The sequence below is a fragment of the Hylobates moloch genome, unplaced genomic scaffold (assembly GCF_009828535.3).
Source record: "Hylobates moloch isolate HMO894 unplaced genomic scaffold, HMol_V3 SCAFFOLD_13, whole genome shotgun sequence".
In the NCBI taxonomy this organism is placed as follows: domain Eukaryota; kingdom Metazoa; phylum Chordata; class Mammalia; order Primates; family Hylobatidae; genus Hylobates; species Hylobates moloch.
This window is the reverse complement of record NW_026652288.1, coordinates 8,972,427-8,995,342: the sequence shown is the minus strand read 5'-3', so window position 1 is coordinate 8,995,342 and position 22,916 is coordinate 8,972,427. Positions and strand designations below refer to the sequence as shown.

General features: G+C 42.4%; 1 protein-coding gene across 4 annotated transcripts in view; it reads right to left on the bottom strand.

Moving 5' to 3' along the window:
• Positions 1 to 160: 160 nt before the first annotated feature.
• Positions 161 to 22,916, bottom strand: part of CPSF3 (cleavage and polyadenylation specific factor 3) — a 50,243-nt gene continuing 27,487 nt past the window's right edge. For all 4 annotated transcript variants that reach the window (XM_032172169.2, XM_032172171.2, XM_032172172.2 and 1 more), the window contains 7 exons: positions 21,634 to 21,742; positions 18,911 to 19,009; positions 17,640 to 17,734; positions 15,097 to 15,184; positions 6,847 to 6,916; positions 3,236 to 3,332; positions 161 to 339 (listed from right to left, as the gene is read on the bottom strand). In XM_032172169.2, the coding sequence (XP_032028060.1) occupies positions 238 to 339; positions 3,236 to 3,332; positions 6,847 to 6,916; positions 15,097 to 15,184; positions 17,640 to 17,734; positions 18,911 to 19,009; positions 21,634 to 21,742 (660 nt within the window). In that variant the 3' untranslated portion in view covers positions 161 to 237. The remainder of the gene's footprint in view (positions 340 to 3,235; positions 3,333 to 6,846; positions 6,917 to 15,096; positions 15,185 to 17,639; positions 17,735 to 18,910; positions 19,010 to 21,633; positions 21,743 to 22,916) is intronic.

Genomic DNA, 22,916 nt, shown 5'->3' with positions numbered 1-22,916 from the left:
CTGCACATACATGCCTGGAAGAAGAATCCATAAATTCTAAAATAATGGGCAGTTGATTTAGTAGTTAGTTCTAGAATAATGGACACATTAATTGGCGATTTAGCAGTATTCAGGCTGTTGGAATAAAGGCCATTTGACATCAGAAGTAAATAGGCTCCCGCAGAGAAACGAATGCATTTTATTTTCGGTAACAGAAGTAGAGTCAAGTATTTTTTCAAAGTTCGTATACAGACAGTCTCAGTGAACTGGCGTCAGGGCCTCGTACAGTCTCTGTGCAGCCAGCTCCACCATTTCTCGAAGGGATTCATCGTCTTCACTTCCCTCTTCACATTCTACAGTCTGAAAGTGAGGCACAAACAAGACTGTTAGAATTAAGTCTATAATGATTATATAGAAGATAAATGAATACTCTTTTAAAAAAACCATCATCTCATAAAAAATTAGCCGGCTGTGGTGGCGTGTGCTTGTGGTCCCAGATAAGAGGCTGAGGTGGGAGGATCACTGAGCCGGAGAGGTTGAGGCTGCAGTGAGCTATGATTGCACCACTGCACTCCAGCCTGGGCGGCACTGCAAGACCCGGTCTCAAACTAAAAAAAAGAACAATCATCTGTGTGTGCAGAGGTCACGGTGGGACTGATTACCGTGAAACAGAACGGCCGCCCTGCACACTTGTGGGTGTGCAGTGCTTCCTGACAGCACAATGGTCCTCATTAGTGATGATTTGAGGCAGGGGGAAAGACTGGGGAAAAGTCTAGTAAACTACATTTACATCAAAGCCCACATTTTGATCCAGTAAATGATACTCCAGGGAAGTTCATCTATGGCACACAAATTACTTGGCAAGGAATGGATGCGGCTATCTACTCAACATTTGGTATTAAATTTGACTGAAACTCACTAATAATTTTCTATTTACTTCGTTTTTTTGTTTTTTTTTTTTGTTTTTTTTTTTTTGAGACAGAGTCTTGCTCTGTCGCCCAGGCTGGAGTGCAGTGATGTGATCTCAGCTCACTGCAACCTCCGTCTCTCGGGTTAAGGTGATTCCCAGGTTCTCCTGCCTCCCAAGTAGCTGGGATTATAGGCACACCACCACACCTGGCTAATTTTTGTATTTTTAGTAGAGATGGGGTTTCACCATGTTGGCTAGGCTGGTCTCAAACTCTTGACCTCAGATGATCCACCCACCTTGGCCTCCCAAAGTGTTGGGAATACAGGCGTGAGCCACCATGCCTGGCCTCTAGTTCTTTTTTTGGGGGGGCGGGGGGAGACAGAGTCTCACTCTATCATCCAGGCTGGAGTACAGTAACGTGATCTTGGCTCACTGCAACCTCTGCCTCCCTGGTTCAAGCAATTCTCCTGCCTCAGCCTCCTGAGTAGCTGGGACTACAGGCGCCTGCTGCCATGCCCGGCTAATTTTTTTGTATTTTTTAGTAGAGATGGGGTTTAACGGCATTGCCCGGGCTGGTTTTGAACTCCTGAGCTCAGGCAATCCACCCGCCTCAGCCTCCCAAAGTGCTAGGATTACAGGCGTGAGCCACTGCACCCGGCCTTTTTTTTTTTTTTTGAGACAGAATCTCGCACTGTCGCCCAGGCTGGAGTACAGTGGCGCTGTCTCGGCTCACCACAACCTTCGCCTCCCGGGTTCAAGCGATTCTCCTGCCTCAGCCTCCTGAGTAGCTGGGATTACAGGTGCCTGCCACCACGGCCAGCTCATTTTTTGCATTTTTAGTAAAGACAGGGTTTCACTATTTTGGCCACACTTGTCTCGAACTCCTGACCTTGTGATCTGCCCGCCTCGGCTTCCCAAAGTGCTGGGATTATAGGTGTGAGCCACTGCGCCTGGGCTCTAGTTACTTCTTAAGCTCAACTACAAAACACTATATGCTGTTTAAAGAATGTTTTTATTGTACCATAAACATTTCCCATTAAAAACTTAGGAAAGAGGAAAAAAACACTTATGACCTAATGATAACTATGGTTACCATTTCTGTCTAGTAACCATCTAGACTTTTTACATATATATATATATAACGAAAATAGGATAATTTCTCCTATGTACTATCTTGTAACTATGTTTTTTTCACTCAACAATATATAGTGGACAGCTCTGCACATGAATAAACCTGCCTCATCTTTTGGTGGTACAAATGTGTGGGGTACATGTGCTGTTTTGTTACATGCACACAGAGCTCAATGGTCTGGTCAGGGCTTTCTGGGCACCCATTATCTGGACAGCATCCATCACCCCCGCCACACCCTTCTGAGTTTCCACCGTGTATCATTCCACTCTCTATGGCCGCGTGTGTACGTTTTCTTGGTATACTTATAAGTGAGAAGATGGGATACCTGACTGACTTTCTGTGCCTGGCTTATTTCACTAAAGACCCCCAATTCCATCCATGTTGCTGCAAGGGACATAATTTCATTCTTTTTGATGGCTGAATAGTATTCCATTGTGTACATACGCCACATTTTCCTTTTCCATTCTTCTGCTGATGGACACTTAGGTTAAGGCCATATAGTTGCTACTGTGAATCGTGCTGCAATTAACATATCAGTGCAGGTATCTTTTTTTTTTTTTTTTGAGACAGAGTCTTGCTCTGTCATCCAGGCTGGAGTGCAATGGCGCGATCTCAGCTCACTGCAACCTCCACCTCCGGGGTTCAAGGGATTCTCCTGCCTCAGCCTCCCGAGTAGCTGGGAATACAGGCACCTGCCATCATGCCTAGCTAATTTTTTTTTTTTTTTTAGAGACAGGGTTTCTCCATGTTGGTGAGGCTGGTCTCTAACTCCTAACTTCAGGTGATCTACCCATCTCAGCCTCCCAAGGTGCTGGGATTACCGACGTGAGCCACCGCGCCTGGCCTCTCAAACCTTATGGTTTGGAAAATCCACTTGGATCTTGCTGGTGCAAACAGAAGAGCAGCTTCTTTAAAAAATGCAGAGTCAACTAGATGCCAAACTAGAGAAGGGATGAGGTGAAGTAAGCTGTATTATGGAAGAGGACAGCAATGGAGTGGCATACACGGGAACCTCATACTATGCAGCGACCCGGAAAAACACAGAAAACTTCAACCATAATAATATAAAAAGAACAATGTGGAAAAAATGTTGGAAACACTGGAAGCAAATGCCAATATGCAAAAGTAGACTGTTGAGTGTGAGAGTACAGATTATTTATGCCTTCATTTTATTTCCCGAATGTCTTGAAACGTAGGAAAGAGCAGCTACATACCCGTGTCTCCAAGTTAAGGTTGGCAGTTTTCCCGTCCACTGTGACGCTAAGAATAGAGTCATCCTTTACACTTATACAGTCTTCTCCAAATATGTCCCTTAAAATAAGCAGAAATGCAGGATTAGTGAAAATGCCCAGCTTTATATATTTGAGAAAAAATAAAACTGAAGATAGGTCCTAGTTCTAAAGTAGAATACTTATTTATTTTTTCTTTTTTTTGAGATGGAATCTTGCTCTGTTGCCCAGGCTGGAGTGCAGTGGCGCAATCTTGGCTCACTGCAACCTCCGCCTCCCGGATTCAAGTGGTTCTCCTGCCTCAGCCTCCCTAGTAGCTGGGATTACAGGTGTGCACGACCACAGCTGGCTAATTTTTGTATTTTTAGTAGAGTCAGGGTTTCACCACGTTGGCCAGGCTGGTCTTGAACTCCTAGCCTCAAGTGATCCACCTGCCTCGGCCTCCCAAAGTGTTGGGATTACAGGCATGAGCCACCATGCCCAGCCTGTATTTACTTTTGAGACAAGCTTCTTATTTGCTTTGATACAGCTTATTAAGTTTATAAAACAGGGAAAATACACAGCTGTTATTCAAGAATGATCTATTCAGCAGCATCATGCTAGGTGGTTTATATACATTATTTTAACCTATAATAATTTTGGTAAGGATCCCCTTTTACATGTGAAGAAAACAAGACACAGAAGTTAAGTGATTTGCTTAAAGCCTCACGGCTAGTAAACAGCTGAGCTGGCATTCAAATCCAGGTATCCAGGTTTAAATGGCTCCCAAGCCCACTAGCTGTTCACTCCTACTTCAATTGAACTTGGTATTTATTGAGCATCTTCTGTGTGGCAGATTCCTTCTGTGCTAGGAGCCGGGGATACAGAAGGCACTAAGACATTGCCTCTATCATTGAGAGAAACAGTTTTGATCATTAATTTCAACATTGTCCCCACTGGGACAGAGGTGGTAGGAAATAGCAGTCCACCAGCAGGCTGAGTGCAGGTAGAAAGGCAGGCCCACGGACCATGGTCAGCCTAGGACAGTTAACACTGACAACGCCGTATTAAGCTGGGGAAGGGAGGAGTGGGAATCAACTGCTTGCATCTTCAGGCAGTTACTGCTCATCATATGTGTGAATAAACTTAGGTGGGACCCTAGCACAAAAGAAAAGATTGTATTTTATTTTATTTATTTATTTTCAGACGGAGTCTTGCTTGTTGCCCAGGCTGGAGTGCTGTGTCGCGATCTCGGCCCACTGCAACCTCTGCCTCCTGGTTTAAGCAATTCTCCTTCCTCAGCCTCCTGAGTAGTTGGGATTACAAGCACCCACCACCACACCTGGCTCATTTTTGTATTTTTAGTAGGGGTATTTTAGATGGGGTTTTGCCATGTTGGCCAGGCTGGTCTCGAACCCCTGACCTCAAGTGATCCACCTGCCTAGGCCCCCCAAAGTGCTGGGATTACAGGTGTGGGCCACCGCACCCAGCCAAAAAGATTATATTTTAAATACAGAAATGAATTCAAAAGGATAGGAAAAAAAGCTTTCATTTTCATGTGATCCAATGTTGGCTTGTCTAAAGAAACCAATACATTTACTCCTATCTAATCCTAAGTGTTTAAACAACTGGGGAAATAGCTGCATTTTTAAGGGTACGACTGGCTTTGAAGTTTAAGGACATGGGAACCTCCCGTTCCTGGCCGAATGGAAGCTGTCTCATACTCCTGTTCCTCAGAGTTGAATAGTTCTGGTGTGTTTGTGGGAGGTGAGGGAGAGGGAGGGGAGGCGGGAGGAGTGGTGTCAGGAGGACAGGGAAGAAGGCCAGAGTGAAAGTCCAGTGGAAGGGCCGCAGCCTCCCGCAGACTGCCCTCCCCACGGCTCCCGAGGACCAGCCGCAGCAATGTGAACTTCCATTCTGCACCCCGACTGCAGCACATGGGACAGCGGGGCCAGTCTAGGGCCATATGTGTTTTCTATTCCTGTAGAGCCGCCAACAGAACTGCTGTAGTCAAATCCCTGGTCACCAACACCCACCTTCTACAATAGGGCTGTTTAACCTGGGGTCCCAGGATAGCCTGTGGGAGGGGGTTGTCTAACCTCCTTGAAATCAAAGGTAAAACTGCATATATGTGTGTCCCCTGCCCCCGCCCCACAGCCTTACCTGACTGCCAAAGGGGTCAAGGATCCAAAAATGATTAAGATACTCAGACTTCAACGCTGGCAGAGTTGAGCCTCTGCAAAATGAGTTCAGAGAACCAGAGGCTCCAGGGGTGGAACCAGTAAAATCTGCGGCCTTTTAAACCGCCATGGAAATCACTGTGCTTGCACTGTTGGCCAGTTTTGTGTGAGAGGAATGCGCTTTAAAATCAAAATGACAACACAGAGAATACTGTTTTGAAGATGTATGACAACTTCTATACGCAAAGTCATCATTTAAAGCCTATCATTTTTTTTTTTTAAAGCCACTAAACTGCTGCTTTAGTGGGCCGGGCACGGTGGCTCACGCCTGTACTCCCAGCACTTTGGGAGACCGAGGCAGGTGGATCACAAGGTCAGGAATTCGTGACCAGCCTGGCCAATATGGTGAAACCCTGTCTCTACTAAAAATACAAAAAATAGCTGGGTATGGTGGCGTGCGCCTGTAGTCCCAGCTGCTTGGTAGGTTGAGGCAGGAGAATTGGTTGAGGCAGGAGAATTGCTTGAACCCAGGAGGTGGAGGTTGCGGTGAGCCGAGATTGTGTCACTGCACTCCAGCCTGGGCGACAGAGTGAGACTCTGTCTCAAAAAAAAAAAAAAAAGTTGGTGTAGAATTTTGGAGAAAGGAAGAAAGGAACAGAAATGTTAGCATAAAAACCTTCTAAACTAGCAGGACACCTTACTTTGTTAAAACGTCTAATGGGGCAAGGGCTCACGTCTGTAATTCCAGCACTTTGGGAAGCCAAGGCAGGAGGATCCCTTGAGCCCAGGAATTTGAGACCAGCCTGGGCAACACAGGGAGTCCCTGTCTCTCCAAAAAAATAAAATTAGCTGGGCATGGTGGTGGGAGCCTGTGATCCCAGCTACTCGGGAGGCTGAGGTAGATTGCTTGAGCCTGGGAGTCGAGGCTGTAGTGAGCCAAGATCACGCCACTGTATTCCAGTCTGGGCAGTGGAGCAAGACTCTATCTCCCAAAAATAAAAATAAAATAAAATAAAGAGAAATGCTTAAAGGTGATTCATTGCTTACAGACTGAGAAGAGTCTAGAAGAACACCATTTTACAAACAATTCACATTTAACAAGTAAATATATAATTCTTGAAGATACAGCAACATTCAGCTAAGATTTTTGTACTTGTCCTTGATAAGAATGTTTTAACCCTTGCTAACTGTGCCAGCGTCCTGAAGCACTGTATTAAATGAAACACAAACGGCTGACCTAGCAGGTCACAGGTGAGTGTGGAGCTGGCAGGGAACGGTTCCAACCCCTCTCTTTCCTAACAGAGAAGCAGGTCTCAGAGCATTGCAGTGGCCTGGTTGGAGCCACACCCCAGTCCCTGAAGGAGCCAGAGCCCAATACGGGGCTCCTTCCAGCCCACTGTCACTGTCTTGTTGAGAAATAATGGGTGAAAAACTTACTGAAGCATCATCTCCAACCTCTTGCTGTAAACATGCATTTCTAATTTTTTAGAAACCTTCTGTACTGCACCTGGAAAAAAAAAGTGACAGAGAGTGATAGCAATTTCTAAATTCCTATTCAGAATAATTTCCAAATCAATAATCAGAATCTGGTTACTGATAAGTTAAAGTGATTAACTATGGAATCCTTAAAGTGACAAGCATGGATTTGTATTATTTGCCTGCTAAAGGAAGTGGATATTTTCATCATTTAATTTCATGTTCTTTTTATGTATTTATTTATTTATTTATTTATTTATTTATTTTCTGAGACGGAGTCTCGCTCTGTTGCCCAGGCTGGAGTGCAGTGGCGCGATCTTGGCTCACTGCAAGCTCCGCCTCCCAGATTCACTCCATTCTCCTGCCTCAGCCTCCTGAGTAGCCAGGACTACAGGTGCCCGCCACCATGCCCGGCTAATTTTTTGTATTTTTTTAGTAGAGACGGGGTTTCGCCATGTTAGCCAGGATGGTCTCGATCTCCTGACCTCGTGATCCACCCGCCTCGGCCTCCCAAAGTGCTGGAATTATAGGCGTGAGCCACCGTGCCTGGCCTATGTGTATTTTAAAAAAATTTTTCTATTACATCTTTTCACCCTTTCTCCAATATTTCATGTTCTTATTAACCAAGAAATGACACTTAATATTATTTTTAATTTTATTTCCCACATTTCTCAAACTTTACATTTATGACCACGGGCAATTAACTCCAGGAATTCTAGGGGCATATTCAAGCTCAAAGATCTGTGAAGTCTTTTATCTAAAATGTGATATAAATTTAGCTTTCTATTAGATATAATTATTTTAATAAAAATTAATACTTAAAATGACTTGCCCATTAAATTACTCAGCTTTCCTTCCAAAACAAAGAAATCTGACAGCTTGGGAAGATGGGCCCCCCTTAATCTGGAGTTTCAGACATGCTGTGACCCCTCCTTCAACAGCTCAGTGCATCACCAATAGCAAAAGAGTGCAGAGCTCACAGTCTGGCACTTCCTCAGAAAGTTAAACAGTGAGCATTTGACCTAGTAATTCTACTCCTAGGTATAGATCCAAGAGAAATGAAGGCATATGTCTGCAGAAAAACTTACATCCAAATCTCCATGGTAGCACTATTCATAAAAGCCATAAAATAGAAACAACCGAAGTATCCATCAACAGATGAATGGATAAACAAAATGTGTTGTGTCCATACAACGGGAAATTATTTGGCCATAAAAAGGAATGAAGCACCAATTTATAAGACAACACGGATGAACCTTGAACACAGCATAGTGAAGGAAGCCAGTCATCAAAGGCTATATATTGTATGATTCCATTTATCTGAAACGCTGAGAACAGGCAAATCCAGGGAGGCAGGAAGTAGATTAGTGGTTGCTTTGTTGGGGAGAATATAGAGATTGGGGCATCATAAGTAAGGGATATGGGGTTCCTTTTCAGAGGTGTGCATTTATTTATTTATTTATTTAGAGACACGGTCTTGCACTGTTGCCCAGGCTGGACTGTAGTGGTGTGATCACGGCTCACTGCAGCCTTAACCTCTGGGCTCTGGTGATCCTCTCACCTCAGCCTCTCAGGTAGCTGGGACTACATGCATGCATCACCATGCCCAGCTAATTGTGTGTGTGTGTGTGTGTGTGTGTAGAGATGGGGTTTCACCATGTTGCCCAAGTTGGTCTCAAACTCCCCGGTTCAAGCAATCTGCTCCCCTGGGCCTCCCAAAGTGCTGGGATTACAGGTGTGAGCCACCATGTCTGGCCTGGTGTGATGTAAATGTTTTAAAGTTGATTGTGGTGATGGTTGTACAACTCTGAATATGCTAAACATCATTGAATTCTACACTTCATATGGATGAATTGCATGGTATGTGAATTATGTATCAATAATGCTGTTACAAAAAGAGTAGTGCAGAATTTTAAAATCCTTCAGACAAAACACACACACACACCCCATATATATGGATATTGTCATAATTTAATTTCATGTTCTTATATATATATACACATACACTATATATATATAGCAAACAAAAAGACTTCATTTTACAAAAGAGCTATCAGAATATAATGAAGAGAAGGCAACCTTGGTGGCATCTGATTTGGATTGAACGATTAAGATAGGAAGTGAAGGCCAGCTGAGCTCTTAGAAGGACGGGTGAGGGGAGGGGGGCTTACAGCTGAAAGCTGGGCTGGCCCAAATGTGAAAATCCCAAGTTTGGATAGGAAGAAGTCAGTTTGATAAATAATAAATATACATAATCAACTTCCTCTTTTATATAATTTTTATATATATGTGTGTGTGTGTGTGTGTGTGTTGTGTGTGAGAAATGGGGGAAAATACCAGAAAGAATCTTATGGCCTCACCTATAAACAGGAAAATGTAAGACTGTAATTTCTTTCTTCTTTTTTTTCCTTAGAAAGAGTGTCTCGCTCTGTTGCCCAGGCTGGAGTGCGGTGGTGCAATCATAGCTCACTGTAACCTTGAACTCCTGGGCTCAAGTGATCCTCTCATCTCAGCCTCTCAAGTAGCTAGGCCTATAGGTGTGTGCTACCATACCTAAGACTTGTCATTTCAAAGAGACCAAAAATTATGATTTCTTCAATGCACTTTCAATTTCTCAGCCCAAGTAATTACTTTCTCATGTAACACTATGACTTTTTAAAATATTATATCATCTGAGTGTAGCTTTATTAACTCACTTCTGCACTCCCACATACCTATTTCAATCTACTCTACGGAAAAGACTCAAATTGTCATTTCTCCTATTCTATAATTCAACCATACTTCATCTAATTCTTTTTAATTCATGAATTTCAATTGTATATACAACTAACTACTCGCCTGTAATCCCAGCACTTTGGGAGGCTGAGAAGGGAGGACTGCTTGAGCCCAGGAGTTGGAGACCAGCCTCGGCAACATAGCGAGACTCCATCTCCATTAAAAAAAATAATAAGCCCAGGTGCAGTGGCTCACATCTGGAATCCTAGCACTCCGGGGGGCCAAGGTGGGCAGATCACTTGAGCTCAGGTATTTGAGACTTGCCTGGGCCACGTGGTGAAACCCTGTCTCTACAAAAAATAGAAAAATTAGCCAGGCGTGGTGGTGCACGTCTATAGTCCCAGCTACTTGGGGGTGCTGAGGTGGGAGGACCACTTGAGCCCAGGAGGTCGAGGCTGCAGTGAGCTGAGATCATGCCACTGTACTCTAGCCTGCGACAGACACCCTGTCTCAAAAAATAAAATAAAGTAAAATAAAAATAAAAATATAAAAAAACACAAAAACAAAAAACTAACCAGGTGCTAGCCAAGAAAGCTATATAATAGAACTTTTATACTTTAATTATAATCATTAGTTTTATTATTAATTACTAAAATAAGCACTTAATTGACATGTAAAAATCTCACAAAATATATTAAAAATAAATATCTAAGCTATGAAACTATTAAAAGAAACTTTCCAAAGTTTATGTGTGTGTGTGTGTATATACATATATATTTGCAAATTCTTGCATTAATATTTAGACAAACTCATCAGACACATGAGATCATATTAAACACAGAACTATACAATCAGACATATATACCTGTTCTTGGTAGGTCTGTGTGTCAAAACAGGACACATACATGCTGAAAACAGGTGCCATGTAAAATAGAAGAATGTTAAGGAATATAAAAACAAAATAATGTATTTTAAAAATATATAAGATTTCCCCTTTAGTTAAGAATGGGGACACATAAATTGAGGTTGGTGGTGAGACACACACACACACACATACATACACACACACTGCAGATACAAATACAAGTTGTGTTTCCAGAATCTGGACTGAAGTGTCAGGAGGCTAAGAAATAAAAAGGGAGAAAAATGCCATTAAGGAAGAATTGGATTGTTTCACAGAGGTGCCTTGAGAAGAGGGCAACTTTTTCTGTAAATGGCCAGATGGCATTCCAGGCTTTGTAGACCACAGGTCGCTGTCGCAATGACTCAATTCTGCTGCTGTAGCAGGAAAGAAGTATCAGAGGAGATGAACCAGTGTGCACGGCTGTGCTTCGGTAACACCGTACTTACCAAAGCAGGCGGGCTAGGTGTGGCTTGTGGGCCACAGTCGCTGACTCTGCCCTAAATGTGAAAATCCCAAGTTTGGATAGGAAGAAGTCAGTTCGATAAATAATAAATATACAGAATTAACTTCCTCATGACCAGCATTAGTGTCACGTGTACCAGTTCTTGCAATACTTGTCACCTTTGAAAGGAGCAAGTGCTACTTATTAAAACCTGTCACTTAGCCCCATGAGTGACAACTCTCCATGTTGATGTATCACATACATACTCTGGATCATTATCTTAAAGTTCATCCTGTCTGTTCTCTTTCTGTCGCCACTTACAGCTAATCCAACAGGAAATACTGCTGGCTTTATTAAAACACCTCCAGAATCCAGCCATTTTGCGATATCCCCATGACTTCCACCCTAATCTGAGCCAGTGTCTGCCACCTGGATGACTGAAGAAGCTCCCAGCTGGAGCCTCTGCTTTCCTGCTTGCCCTCCTAACAGTAGTTTCAGCAAGCACCACGGCAGTCCTTTAAAAACTCTGTCAGGTCCTGTCTCAGCCCCGCTCAAAGCTCTGCAGCATAGCCGCATTTTACTCACACTGAAGTCTGAGGTCCTTACGATGGCCCACAAGACCCTATGGGATCTGCCCAACTCCAAACCCTAACAGGAAGCCCTGGGACACGCCAGAATGTCAGATCCTTGGAGGGGGCAGATCTGTTTGCTTTATTCACTGATGTTTCCTAAGCACTTCGAGGCATGCCTGCTGGGGAGCAGGTGCTCAGTAAACATCTGTCAGATGAATGTTAATGAAAATATGCAAGCACTTCATCATCCCAGAGGAATATAAAACCTCATTCTCCATAAACTACAAAATGGGGAAGAACTAGGAAACACAAGGCACCCAGCCAGCCGAACAAATGTTAAATACACGGAATACACAGAAACAGCCCAGTTCTAACCTGTCTGCAATGAACCTCTGCTGAAATGGCCAGAGGCTAACCAAAGGAAGGAATGTTTTTATTATTAGCGTAAGAGGGATCACTAATAATACAGTGATAATTAATTTAAATTCAATTACTGCAGATCAGAGTAAAGGTACGTTTCATTTTGGACCGGAGTATTAAGAGAAATAATCAAGATAAAGGCAAACCAACCTATGATAGGTCATGTATTCCTTCCTGTATAACACACACACGAGCTATGTGGAGATTATCTTCATACCACAGCACCTCTTGTTTTTCAGCATCACCACTAGGCAGAGCCCTCATCAGAACAGCAGATGACAACCTGACAACATCTCTGTGATCCCTCCTCTGCCACATGGAAAACAGGCTGGCAGAGCTCAGACACTAAACATCACCAAAGACCTTGTAGTCACACAACATCCTAACTGGCCTAAAAATGTGCCATTTTTGCATAGAAACTTCATTTTTCAGAAAAATATATAAATTTCTAATTAGTTGACTGTATTACAAAAAAGACTTCATTTTACAAAAGGGCTATCAGAATATAGTGAAGAGAAAGCAACCCTGGCCGGGTGCAGTGGCTCACGCTTGTAATCCCAGCACTTTGGGAGGCCGAGGCGGGCGGATCACGAGGTCAGGAGATCGAGACCACGGTGAAACCCCGTCTCTACTAAAAAATACAAAAAATAAGCCGGGCGTGGTAGCGGGTGCCTGTAGTCCCAGCTACTCTGAGAGGCTGAGGCAGGAGAATGGCGTGAACCCGGGAGGCGGAGCTTGCAGTGAGCCGAGATTGCACCACTGCACTCCAGCCTGGGCAACAGAGTGAGACTCCCGTCTCAAAAAAAAAAAAAAAAAAAAAAAAAAGAAAGCAACCCTGGTGGCATTTGATTTGAACTGAACAGACTAAGATAGGAAGTGAAGGCCAGCTGTGCTCTTAGAAGGATGGGGGCCTTAGAGCTGAAAGCTGCGTGGCCCAAAGCCCTGGGCGTGATTCTGCTCTCCACACCTAACCCTCTTCCCCACGTCACTGTTCCTAACTTCTGCACCACTACTTACTCATGATCTTTTAAAAAGATCCTCCTAGGCCTGGCGCGGTGGCTCACGCCTGTAATCCCAGCACCTTGGGAGGCCAAGGCAGGCAGATCACGAGGTCAGGAGTTTGAGACCAGCCTGACCAACATGGTGAAAGCCTGTCTCTACTAAAAATACAAAAGTTAGCTGGGCATGGTGGCACATGCCTCTAATTCCAGCTACTCAGGAGGCTGTGGCAGGAGAATCGCTTGAATCCGGGAGGTGGAGGTTGCAGTGAGCCGAATCGCGCCACTGTACTCCAGCCTGGGTGACACAGCGGAGACTCCATCTCAAAATAAATAAATAAAAATAAAAAAAATAAAAAGATCCTCCTTCCCACCCTGCACACCTTTATTTTTACCACCTAAGATAAGAGAAAAACAATTTTTTTTTTTTTGAGACGGAGTATCGCTCTGTCACCCAGGCTGGAGTGCAGTGGCATGATCTCTGCTCACTGCACCCTTCGCCTCCCAGGTTCAAGCGATTCTCGTGCCTCACCCTCCTGAGTAGCTGGGATTACAGGCAGCTGCCACCATCCCTGGCTAATTTTTTTTGTATTTTTAGAAAAAATGGGGTTTCACCATGTTGGCCAGGCTGGTCTCAGACTCCTGACCTTAAGGGATCCGCCTGCCTCAGTCTCCCAAAGTACTGGGATTACAAGTGTGAGCCACCGTGCCCAACTGTAAGAGAAAATTGACAACTGCATTTTTTCTGTCAATATATTTGTACCCCAGGATTAAGACTGTGACCCTGAGCATCATGTAAGAATCCAGGGTGTGGCATTCTTCTGTGGCTCATATAAAAATGCACAGCTGTCTCCTGTGTTACATGCACGTGGGAGGAGCCATTTCCCATGAGTTAATTCAGCTAAAACAAGTTATCAAATGATGTCCAAATGATCATGTTTACAATTACTGAAAACAAATTCAAATGCTTACCAGTGACTCAAATGAATAACAGATTTAGATTATCTGAAAGTATTCGTTTGTATTACAGATGCACCATAAGAAATGAATTACAAAGTAGTCTGCTAAACTTTTTTCTCATGAAATCAAAGAACTAACTAACCGTATATTTCAAGGAACAGTATAATATTCTCTCAGAGCCCAGGATCTAATGGTGTGTGAAGGGTAAAGGCTCAGGCTTCCCAGAATACTTCCTGTATGGTCGCTTCCCCCATCACAGCACACAGGACTACTCCATATGCTGGAGACTCACAGCTGAAAACATGTAAAGAGCTAGGTACGGTGGCTCATGCCTGTAGTCTCAGCCACTCAGGAGGCTGAAGTGAGAGGATCATTTGAGCCCAGGCATTTGAGAGCAGCCTGGGCAAACAAAGCAAGACTTTGTCTCAAAAAAAGAAAAAAAAAGACATATATTATGCTGACTTAAGTATAAAATAGAATCAAAGAAATAACACAAAAATATCTTCACTGTTTTCTCTGGTTGAAAATTGTCCCATAGGGAGATTCAATCCTATTCAACAAATTTTATTAAATATGAAGATAGTAGCATATCTTCCTAATCTGGCTCAATTCATCAATATTTTGGAATTTCTGATTCAATTATTTTTAAGAGGACTGCTTCTAAAAGGATTTTATCTTAGTCTTAATTGCAGCCAGGTTGCTGCAGTATGAGCGAAGAGCCAGGACAAAAATAAGCAAAATACTAACAATATGCATTGCTGTGTGTATTTTATATCTTAAAGATTACATAGAAATGATCAAGTTTGTTAGGAGTCTATGTACTGCTTTTTAATTCACAGAAACATAAGAAAAATGAAAGAATTAAAGGATAAAAATGAGTGGCTGGGTGCGGTCGCTCACAGTTGTGATCCCAGCACTTTGGGAGGCTGAGGCAGGCGGATCACGAGGTCAGGAGTTCAAGATCAGCCTGGCTAACACAGTGAAACCCCATCTCTACTAAAAATACAAAAATTAGCTGGGTGTGGTGGCAGGTACCTATAATCCCAACTACTTGGGAGGCTGAGGCAGGAGAATTGCTTGAACCTGGGAAGCAGAGGATGCAGTGAGCCGAGATTGTGCCACTGCACTCCAGCCTGGATGACAGAGCTAGACTCCATCTCCAAAAAAAAAAAAAAAGGATAAAAATGAACGAACTCTTACCTTTTCTTATTTTGGGATTTGACTGAACTTCCAATATCACAGTTGTTACTGTGTCTGCATACATATCATTAGAAGGGTTTGCCAGCCACTGGAAAGCAAAAGGCAGAATTAGGAAGTGACCTACCTATAGTGACCAACCACAAAAGCTACAACTACAACCCACCAAACCATGGACTGTACATACGGAACTACTGCTTCTGGCATTTTCAATGAAATTAACTGACTCATTGTTTACTGAAATTAATAATACTATATTCCTCTAATTTTCTGTAAACAACAAAAGTAAACTGTACTGAGCCCTTCTTTTTGACATAGTGTTTTATAGGCATTATCATTTAATTTTCATAACTAATAGCACAATTAATTTCATTTTATAAAAGAGAAAACTGACTCAAAAGTAACTTGCACAGGATAATTACTGGTGCTGGGACTGAACTCAAATTCCTAATGCTTATATTTAGTATAGTATATGACTACAGACAGAATGTGAAGAGGGTAATTTTTTTTTTTTTTTTTTGAGATGGAATTTTGCTCCCGTTGCCCAGGCTGGAGTGCAATGGCGTGATCTTGGCTCAGTGCAACCTCTGCCTCCCAGGTTCAAGTAATTCTCCTGCCTCCCAAGTAGCTGGGATTACAGGCATGCGCCACCACGCCCGGCTAATTTTATATTTTTACTAGAGATGGGGTTTCTCCACGTTGGTCAGGCTGGTCTCGAACTCCTGACCTCAGGTGATCTGCCCACCTCGGCCTCCCAAAGTGCTGGGATTACAGGCATGAGGCACCGCGCCTGACCAAGAGGGTAATATTTTTAAATATTTACTTTTGCTTCTCACACTAAGCCTCAGATCTCCTGGCTTTTGTTCCTAGGGTAAACAATCTCTGACATGTTTACCCTAGGAACAAAAATATATTATCTACTATGTATGTATAAATGAATGAATGAATGAATGATAGAGGCAGGGTCTTGCTGTGTTACCCAGGCTGGTCTTGAACTCCTGGGTTCAAGTGATCTGCCCAACTTGGCTTCCCAAGGTGCTAGGATTACAGGTGTGAGCCATCATACACAGCCTCTAATAGTATTTAGTAGAATGAGCTAAATTAATATCTCTTATAACTTCCCCATTTTTCTGATATTAACATCATATATATTGTTCTATGTAACTTCATGTTTATAGATAACTACTCCTTTTCACACTTTCTTTTTTTTCTTTTGAGACAGGGTCTGGCTCTGCCACCCAGGTTGGAGTGCAGTGGTGTGATTTTGGCTCACTGCAACCTCTGTTTCCCAGATGCAAGTGATTCTCCTGCCTCAGCCTCCCAAGTAGCTGGGACTTTAGGTGCCATGTCTGGCTAATTTTTGTATTTTTAGTAGAGACGGGTTTTCACCATGTTGGCCAGGGTGGTCTTGAACTCCTGACCTCAGGTGATTCGCCTGCCTTGGCCTCCCAAAGTGCTGGGATTACAGCTGTGAGCCACTGGGCCCAGCCTGACACTTTCTTTAGTTGCTTCTAGCCTTATGAATCAAATTTAGACTTAAATCACAGAATTGTATTGGGACCAAAGCTGATAAATCTTTTTTGTTTTAAAAATAGAATGTATGCGAGGCGGGTGGATCACTTGAGGTCAGGAGTTCAAGACCATCCTGGCCAACATGGTGAAACCCCATATCTAACTAAAAATACAAAAATTAGCTGGGCATGGTGGCATGCACCTGTAGTCTCAGCTAGTCAGGAGGCTGAGGCAGAAGAATTGTTTGAACCTAGGAGGTGGAGGTTGCAGTGAGCTGAGGTCACACCACTGCACTCCAGCCTGGGTGACAGAGCAAGACTCTGTCTCAAAAAAAGAAAAAAAAATTAGGATATATGAACGAAATAGCTGACCATCTACCTTGGCAATTTATATACAATTCTACCTTGGGGCATAGCAGTAGACAAGGTACCTCTCTGGACTATTCAATAATAGGACTCATTTTGAAAGTCCTTCTTTAAACTTAACAGGTGCCAATCTATCAAAATCAACCATGCAATTCCTCTGGTATCTGTCTTCCAAACTCCACAAGCTGGAGTTTAAAATCCTAACAGGAACCACATCACTTAATTTAATAATTTCTATCCTTTCCAGATTTGGGTCACTTTATTGTTGTTTATTTGAATCTTCAAAATTCTGCTCTTTTAATGAGTGGTACCTAAGTTTGTTTAATTTAACAGAATTAAATTTTTACCTTAAGAATTGCAAAACCTTCTGATATAACTAAAGACATCCTGGAGTACCACAAAGTCAGGTAAGACTTATAGGACAGGACTATACTTATTACACATACTAAATACGAACCCTTAATTTATTATTAGGTTTTTTTGTGACTACATAGAAAATGCTCAGCTACTTAATTATACTTAATGCTGATCCTTAAAGTGTATATATATATATATACTTTCCAACAATATTCTTTTTCTAATTGGGAAGAAACTAATTTTCTCTACAATTGTTCATGAACTTTTTAAAACTTTTTTCCCTCATTGTTTAGGTCAATGATCTTTTCTTACTTCTAATACCACCATGCCTGGTTCTTGTATTACAGTAATATTTTTGAACACTTTCAGAGCAGGTTTTTCTTGAATTTCTAATTCTTCCACATCACCTGAAAGAAAGACGTAACTATAAGATGTATATACTTTTCTGATAATCTTCCAGAGACCATTCATTTGTTTATAGAGACAACGAAAATAAAGCAGCTACACAATTAAAAAGTTAGTAACTCACTTGTATAGTCAATTTTTAAACAGCAAAATACAGCAACGGAAAGGTCTGAACATGTATTGCAAACATTCATCTAACTAGGTAGCATTTACTTTGGACATCAAACATTTTATCAGTAGCAAACTTAAGTGATACTCAAACATCTATCTTTTGTATACAAGAGATTTAGCCTTCCACTAGCATCTTAACATATAACATAAAATTTGTCAATTGTTGCCAACTAGTTTCGTCTACCTTCTGTCTTCGTAAGCTTCAACATTCTACAGCAAAATTCTATTGTTGAAGAGACTTTTCTGGTCTTTCTAGCATCCTCTTAATCAAGGATAGTTCGGACATATTTTATTAACCTTCCACGTTATGACATTATCCTAGTGCAAGGTTCCGAGGTTTTAAAAAAAAGATTCTTTCTACTGCTTTATTTTATGGTAGTAGCTCATGAGTCATGAAGAGCGTTACTGATGGAAAATGTATTTTGTAATATGAAGTGTTCTTGCTTTATCAGAAAGTCTACACCTTTTAATTTAGTCACTGCCCCTCATGATGTTAATACACAAAATCTCGAACTCAAATGGTCTAATATGAAAACAAACTAGGTTTATTTTCTCACTGGCCTTTGGCCAGTGGTCATCAACTCTTATAAAACCTGCTGTATAGACTGGTATCGATAGAACCAGAAAAATTATTTTCACTGGTCAAAGAAAAGAAACAGATAAAATTTTAGGTATGGTCAAGTAAAATAGATTTCAAACACAAGGAACAAAGACTACTAAATTTTAAGTGGGTCAAAGGTAAGTATTACAGAATTAAAAAAAATTTGAGTATATTTTCTTTTTTAATTTTTTTTAAGTTTCTCTTTTTTCCCAGGACCATCAGACAAGAATATGAGTGTATTTTCCAAAATTTCACAGAAAGGCAATAATAACATGACCATATATATTAATAAAACTTACACAATTCTGAGACAATTATCAAAAGTATGTAACATTCTTTTCTAGATAGAAAATTATCTTACTGAAAGACAGAAAACAATGAAATGAATTTCAATACACACACACACCTGTCAATTTCTGCAGCTGGTAATAGAGCAAATTAAAGGGACCAGTATATGGAATGGCTTGGGTCTGCTTCACAGTGCTCATGGCCAAGTCAGTATAATCTGAAGAGAAAATTAGAATAGACTTGAAGAAACAATACCAGTCCTACGAAACACATACCAGGAGCAAAGAAAAAAGAAATAAAAGCAAAGTAAATGTGAACATGTTTTTCAGAAAGCTAACAAGATGCTCCTTAATTTGGTACCACCTTACCCTATGTCCCTACCTCTCCCCTTCGGTTAACTTCTGCTCCAGCTGTAAGAAAGCACCTCATGGCCAGGCGCGGTGGCTCATGCCTGTAATCCCAGCACTTTGGGAGGCTGAGGCAGGTGGATCACGAGATCACGAGTTCAAGACCAGCCTGGCCAACATGGTGAAACCCCGTCTCTACTAAAACTACAAAAATTAGCCGGGTGTGGTGGCGAATGCCTGTAATCCAAGCTACTCGGGAGGCTGAGGCAGAGAATTGCTTGAACCTGGAAGGCAGAGGCAGAAGTGAGCCGAGATCGTGTCACTGCACTCTAGCCTGGGCAACAGAGCAAGACTCCGTCTCAAAAAAAAACCCCCCAAAAAATAAAAAAAAAAATAAAAAAAAGAAAGCACCTCATGTCCCCAAACATACCAGGTTCTTGGATGCCACAGAGCTGGTATGCTAGCTGTCATCTTCCTTCTTTCCTTGGTAACTCCCAACAATCTTTCACCACCTGGCACAAGGGCTGCCTAATTTACAAAGCTTTTTCCAACTCCTGAGGTGCACAGTCTGTCTTCACGTACTTATCATGCGCTTCTACATGTCACTGAACAATACTGGGATTAATTCTTCCCAAGACTGCTTCCCTCATTAGACAGATTTCAAGGGCTGGGACTACGTGGCATAAGAGTAAGAGCTTAGGCCCGGCGCGGTGGTTCACGCCTGTAATCCCAGCACTTCGGGAGGCCGTGGCGGGTGGATCACGAGGTCAGGATATCGAGACCATCCTGGCTAACACGGTGAAACCCCATCTCTACTAAAAATACAAAAAATTAGCCAGGTGTAGTGGCAGGCGCCTGTAGTCCCAGCTATTTGGGAGGCTGAGGCAGGAGAATGGCATGAACCCGGGAGGTGGAGCTTGCAGTGAGCAGAGACTGCGCGCCACTGCACTCCAGCCTGGGCGACAGAGTGAGACGCCATCTCAAAAAAAAAAAAAGAGAGTAAGAGCTCACTAACTCAGAATGACGGCACAAGTCAGACAGTGACCTATGATGCTATGAAAACTGACAGCAGGGCATTCTCACAGGTAAATATCTCACCACAGCTGCTATTTCTTTTTTTTTTTTCACACTGTCGCCCAGGTTGGAGTGCAATGGCGTTATCTTGGCTCACTGCAACCTCTGCCTCCCGCGTTTAAGCAACTCTCTTGCCACAGCCTCCCGAGTAGCTGGGACTACAGGCACGTGCCACCACACCCAGCTAATTTTTGTATTTTTAGTAGAGATGGGGTTTTACCACGTTGGCCAGGATGGTCTCAAACTCCTGACCTTATGATCTGCCCGCCTCGACCTCCCAAAGTGCTGGGATTACAGGCATGAGCCACCGTGCCGGGCTGCTGCTATTTTTTATTCCTGCATAAAGCATATATTAGTACCATGTAAATCACCTTGAGCATAGTATTTACTTGAAGATAATACCGTATTCATTGGAAAATGACTTACTGATGGCTCAGTAAATTTATAAAGACAAAGAATGCACATGGAAATGTGTATCAACTTTGGGAAAAAAGCAGTTTACAAACTTAAATGTAATCTTATTAGTTTTGTGCAATTTTTCCTTTTTTTTGAGACAGAGTCTCGCTGTGTCACTAGGCTGCAATGCAGTGGCATTATCTCAGCTCACTGCAACCTCCACCTCCCATGTTCAAGCAATTCTCCTGCCTCAGCCTCCCAAGTAGCTGGGACTACAGACGCGTGGCCACCACATACAGCTAATTTTTGTATTTTTAGTAGAGATGGGGTTTCACCATGTTGGTCAGGATGGTCTCAATCTCTTGACCTCATGATCAACCCACCTCGGCCTCCCAAAGTGTTGGGATAACAGGCGTGAGCTACTGCACCTGGCCCAAGTTTTCATTTTTCTCTACAATGAGCTTCAATTTATACACACACATTAGAGGCATCAGTTATATAGTTGCTGTTACTTATTTGGATGTTGAAAGTTCCAATGTAATGAAAAAATTAGGCTTTACATTAATACTTTTTTGCTTTTAAAGAAATTATACAAGTTTTTGTTCCTACTCCTTTTGGAATGGTGAAGGAATAGAAAGGCCCAGCAAGTGATGTAAAGCTCATAAAAAACTGAAATGCTTATGCAAAGTTCATAAAAACCAAACAGCTTATCCGGGGAATCCAAAGTCACTTCAGAAAATAAAAGCCCACCAGTCTCTTGTAGAGGGTAGAAAACAAGGTGAACTCAGAAATGAACTTATGTTTCCAAAGATGAAGAAAGTGATTTCACAAATAATTTCAATCTTTCAGTAGTTCATGGGAGGTGTTTTTTTCTCTCCACAGAGCTAATTAGCTAACTTGCCCCTATTCCTTTTTTATTATTTGTCTGTTACTTAAAATTTGGCCACAAGGTAGAGAGAAGTTTTCACAGATTTTCTTTCAGTGCTAAGGTGAAGTTAGATTTGACATTTAATAGTATACTTACTGGACAGGTCGCAAGGAGAAAGTATGTGATAATTAAAGTTTCTTTTAACAAGTATTCCTGAGACCCGCTGGCCTTGTTCTGGTTTTTTGTCTGCTAAAAATCCCATAACCTGTAAAAAAAAAAAAAAAAATACTTGAAGAAAATAGAACCTGGTAAAATGCAGTTTTTCAGGTAGTAAAATGCAGTTCATCATAATGATGACCATAACACCTTTGAACTATGAAAACAACATATGGATTTAACCATGAAAAACATGAAATGTTTAATATCTCTATGATGAGGGCAGTCGTACTAGTGTCAAAAGGAAGAGTCACAGTGGCAGATCTGGCACAGTTCAGTTCTAATCAGTTCAATAAGCAAGTAACTTACTAGGTGCCAGGGCTTAAGAAAGCTCTCAGTAGCTGCACTGCAGTAGGGAAGGCTGGGAAGTTCCCGTGAAACACACACATGCACTCCCTCAGGCTGGCTGCAAACTCGTAACAGAGAGTGAGACCCACTGATACAAACCTGGGAGGCTGTGGTACACCTAACACTAAAAGCAGCAGCAGCGGCTTTGAATAAAAAGGTCAATAAAGACAGGTTATGGGTGAGCTCATACATTGAGGGAGAAACATTTTTAAGAGAATAAAATAACAACCGTTTAAAAACAAAAATATTACAAATGTGAAACCCACCTTTTTTTTTTTTTTTTTTTGAGATGGTGTCTCACTGTCGCCCAGGCTGGAGTGCAGTGGCACAATTTCAGCTCACTGCAACCTCTGCCTCCCAAGTTCAAGCGATTCTCCCACCTCAGCCTCTCAAGTAGTTGGGATTACAGTCGCCCACCACCACGCCTGGCTAATTTTTGTATTTTTAGTAGAGATGGGGCTTTGCCACGTTGGCCAGGCTGGTCTCAAACTCCTGACCTCAGGTGATCTGCCTGCCTCTGCCTCCCAAAGTGTTAGAATTACAGGCGTGAGCCACCACACCCAGCCCCACTATTCATTTTTTTAAAGTTTCATTTATGGCCAGGTGCAGTGGCTCATGCCTGTAATCCCAGCACTTTGGGAGGCTAAGGCAGGTGGATCATGAGGTCAAGAGATTGAGACCATCCGGGCCAACATGGTGAAACCCCATCTCTACTAAAAATACAAAAAAACTACCTGGACGTGGTGGCGGGCGCCTGTAGTCCCAGCTACTCGGGAGGCTGAGGCAGGAGAATGGCGTGAACCTGGGTGGTGGAGCTTGCAGTGAGCTGAGATGGCGCCACTGCACTCCAGCCTGGCAACAGAGCGAGACTCTGT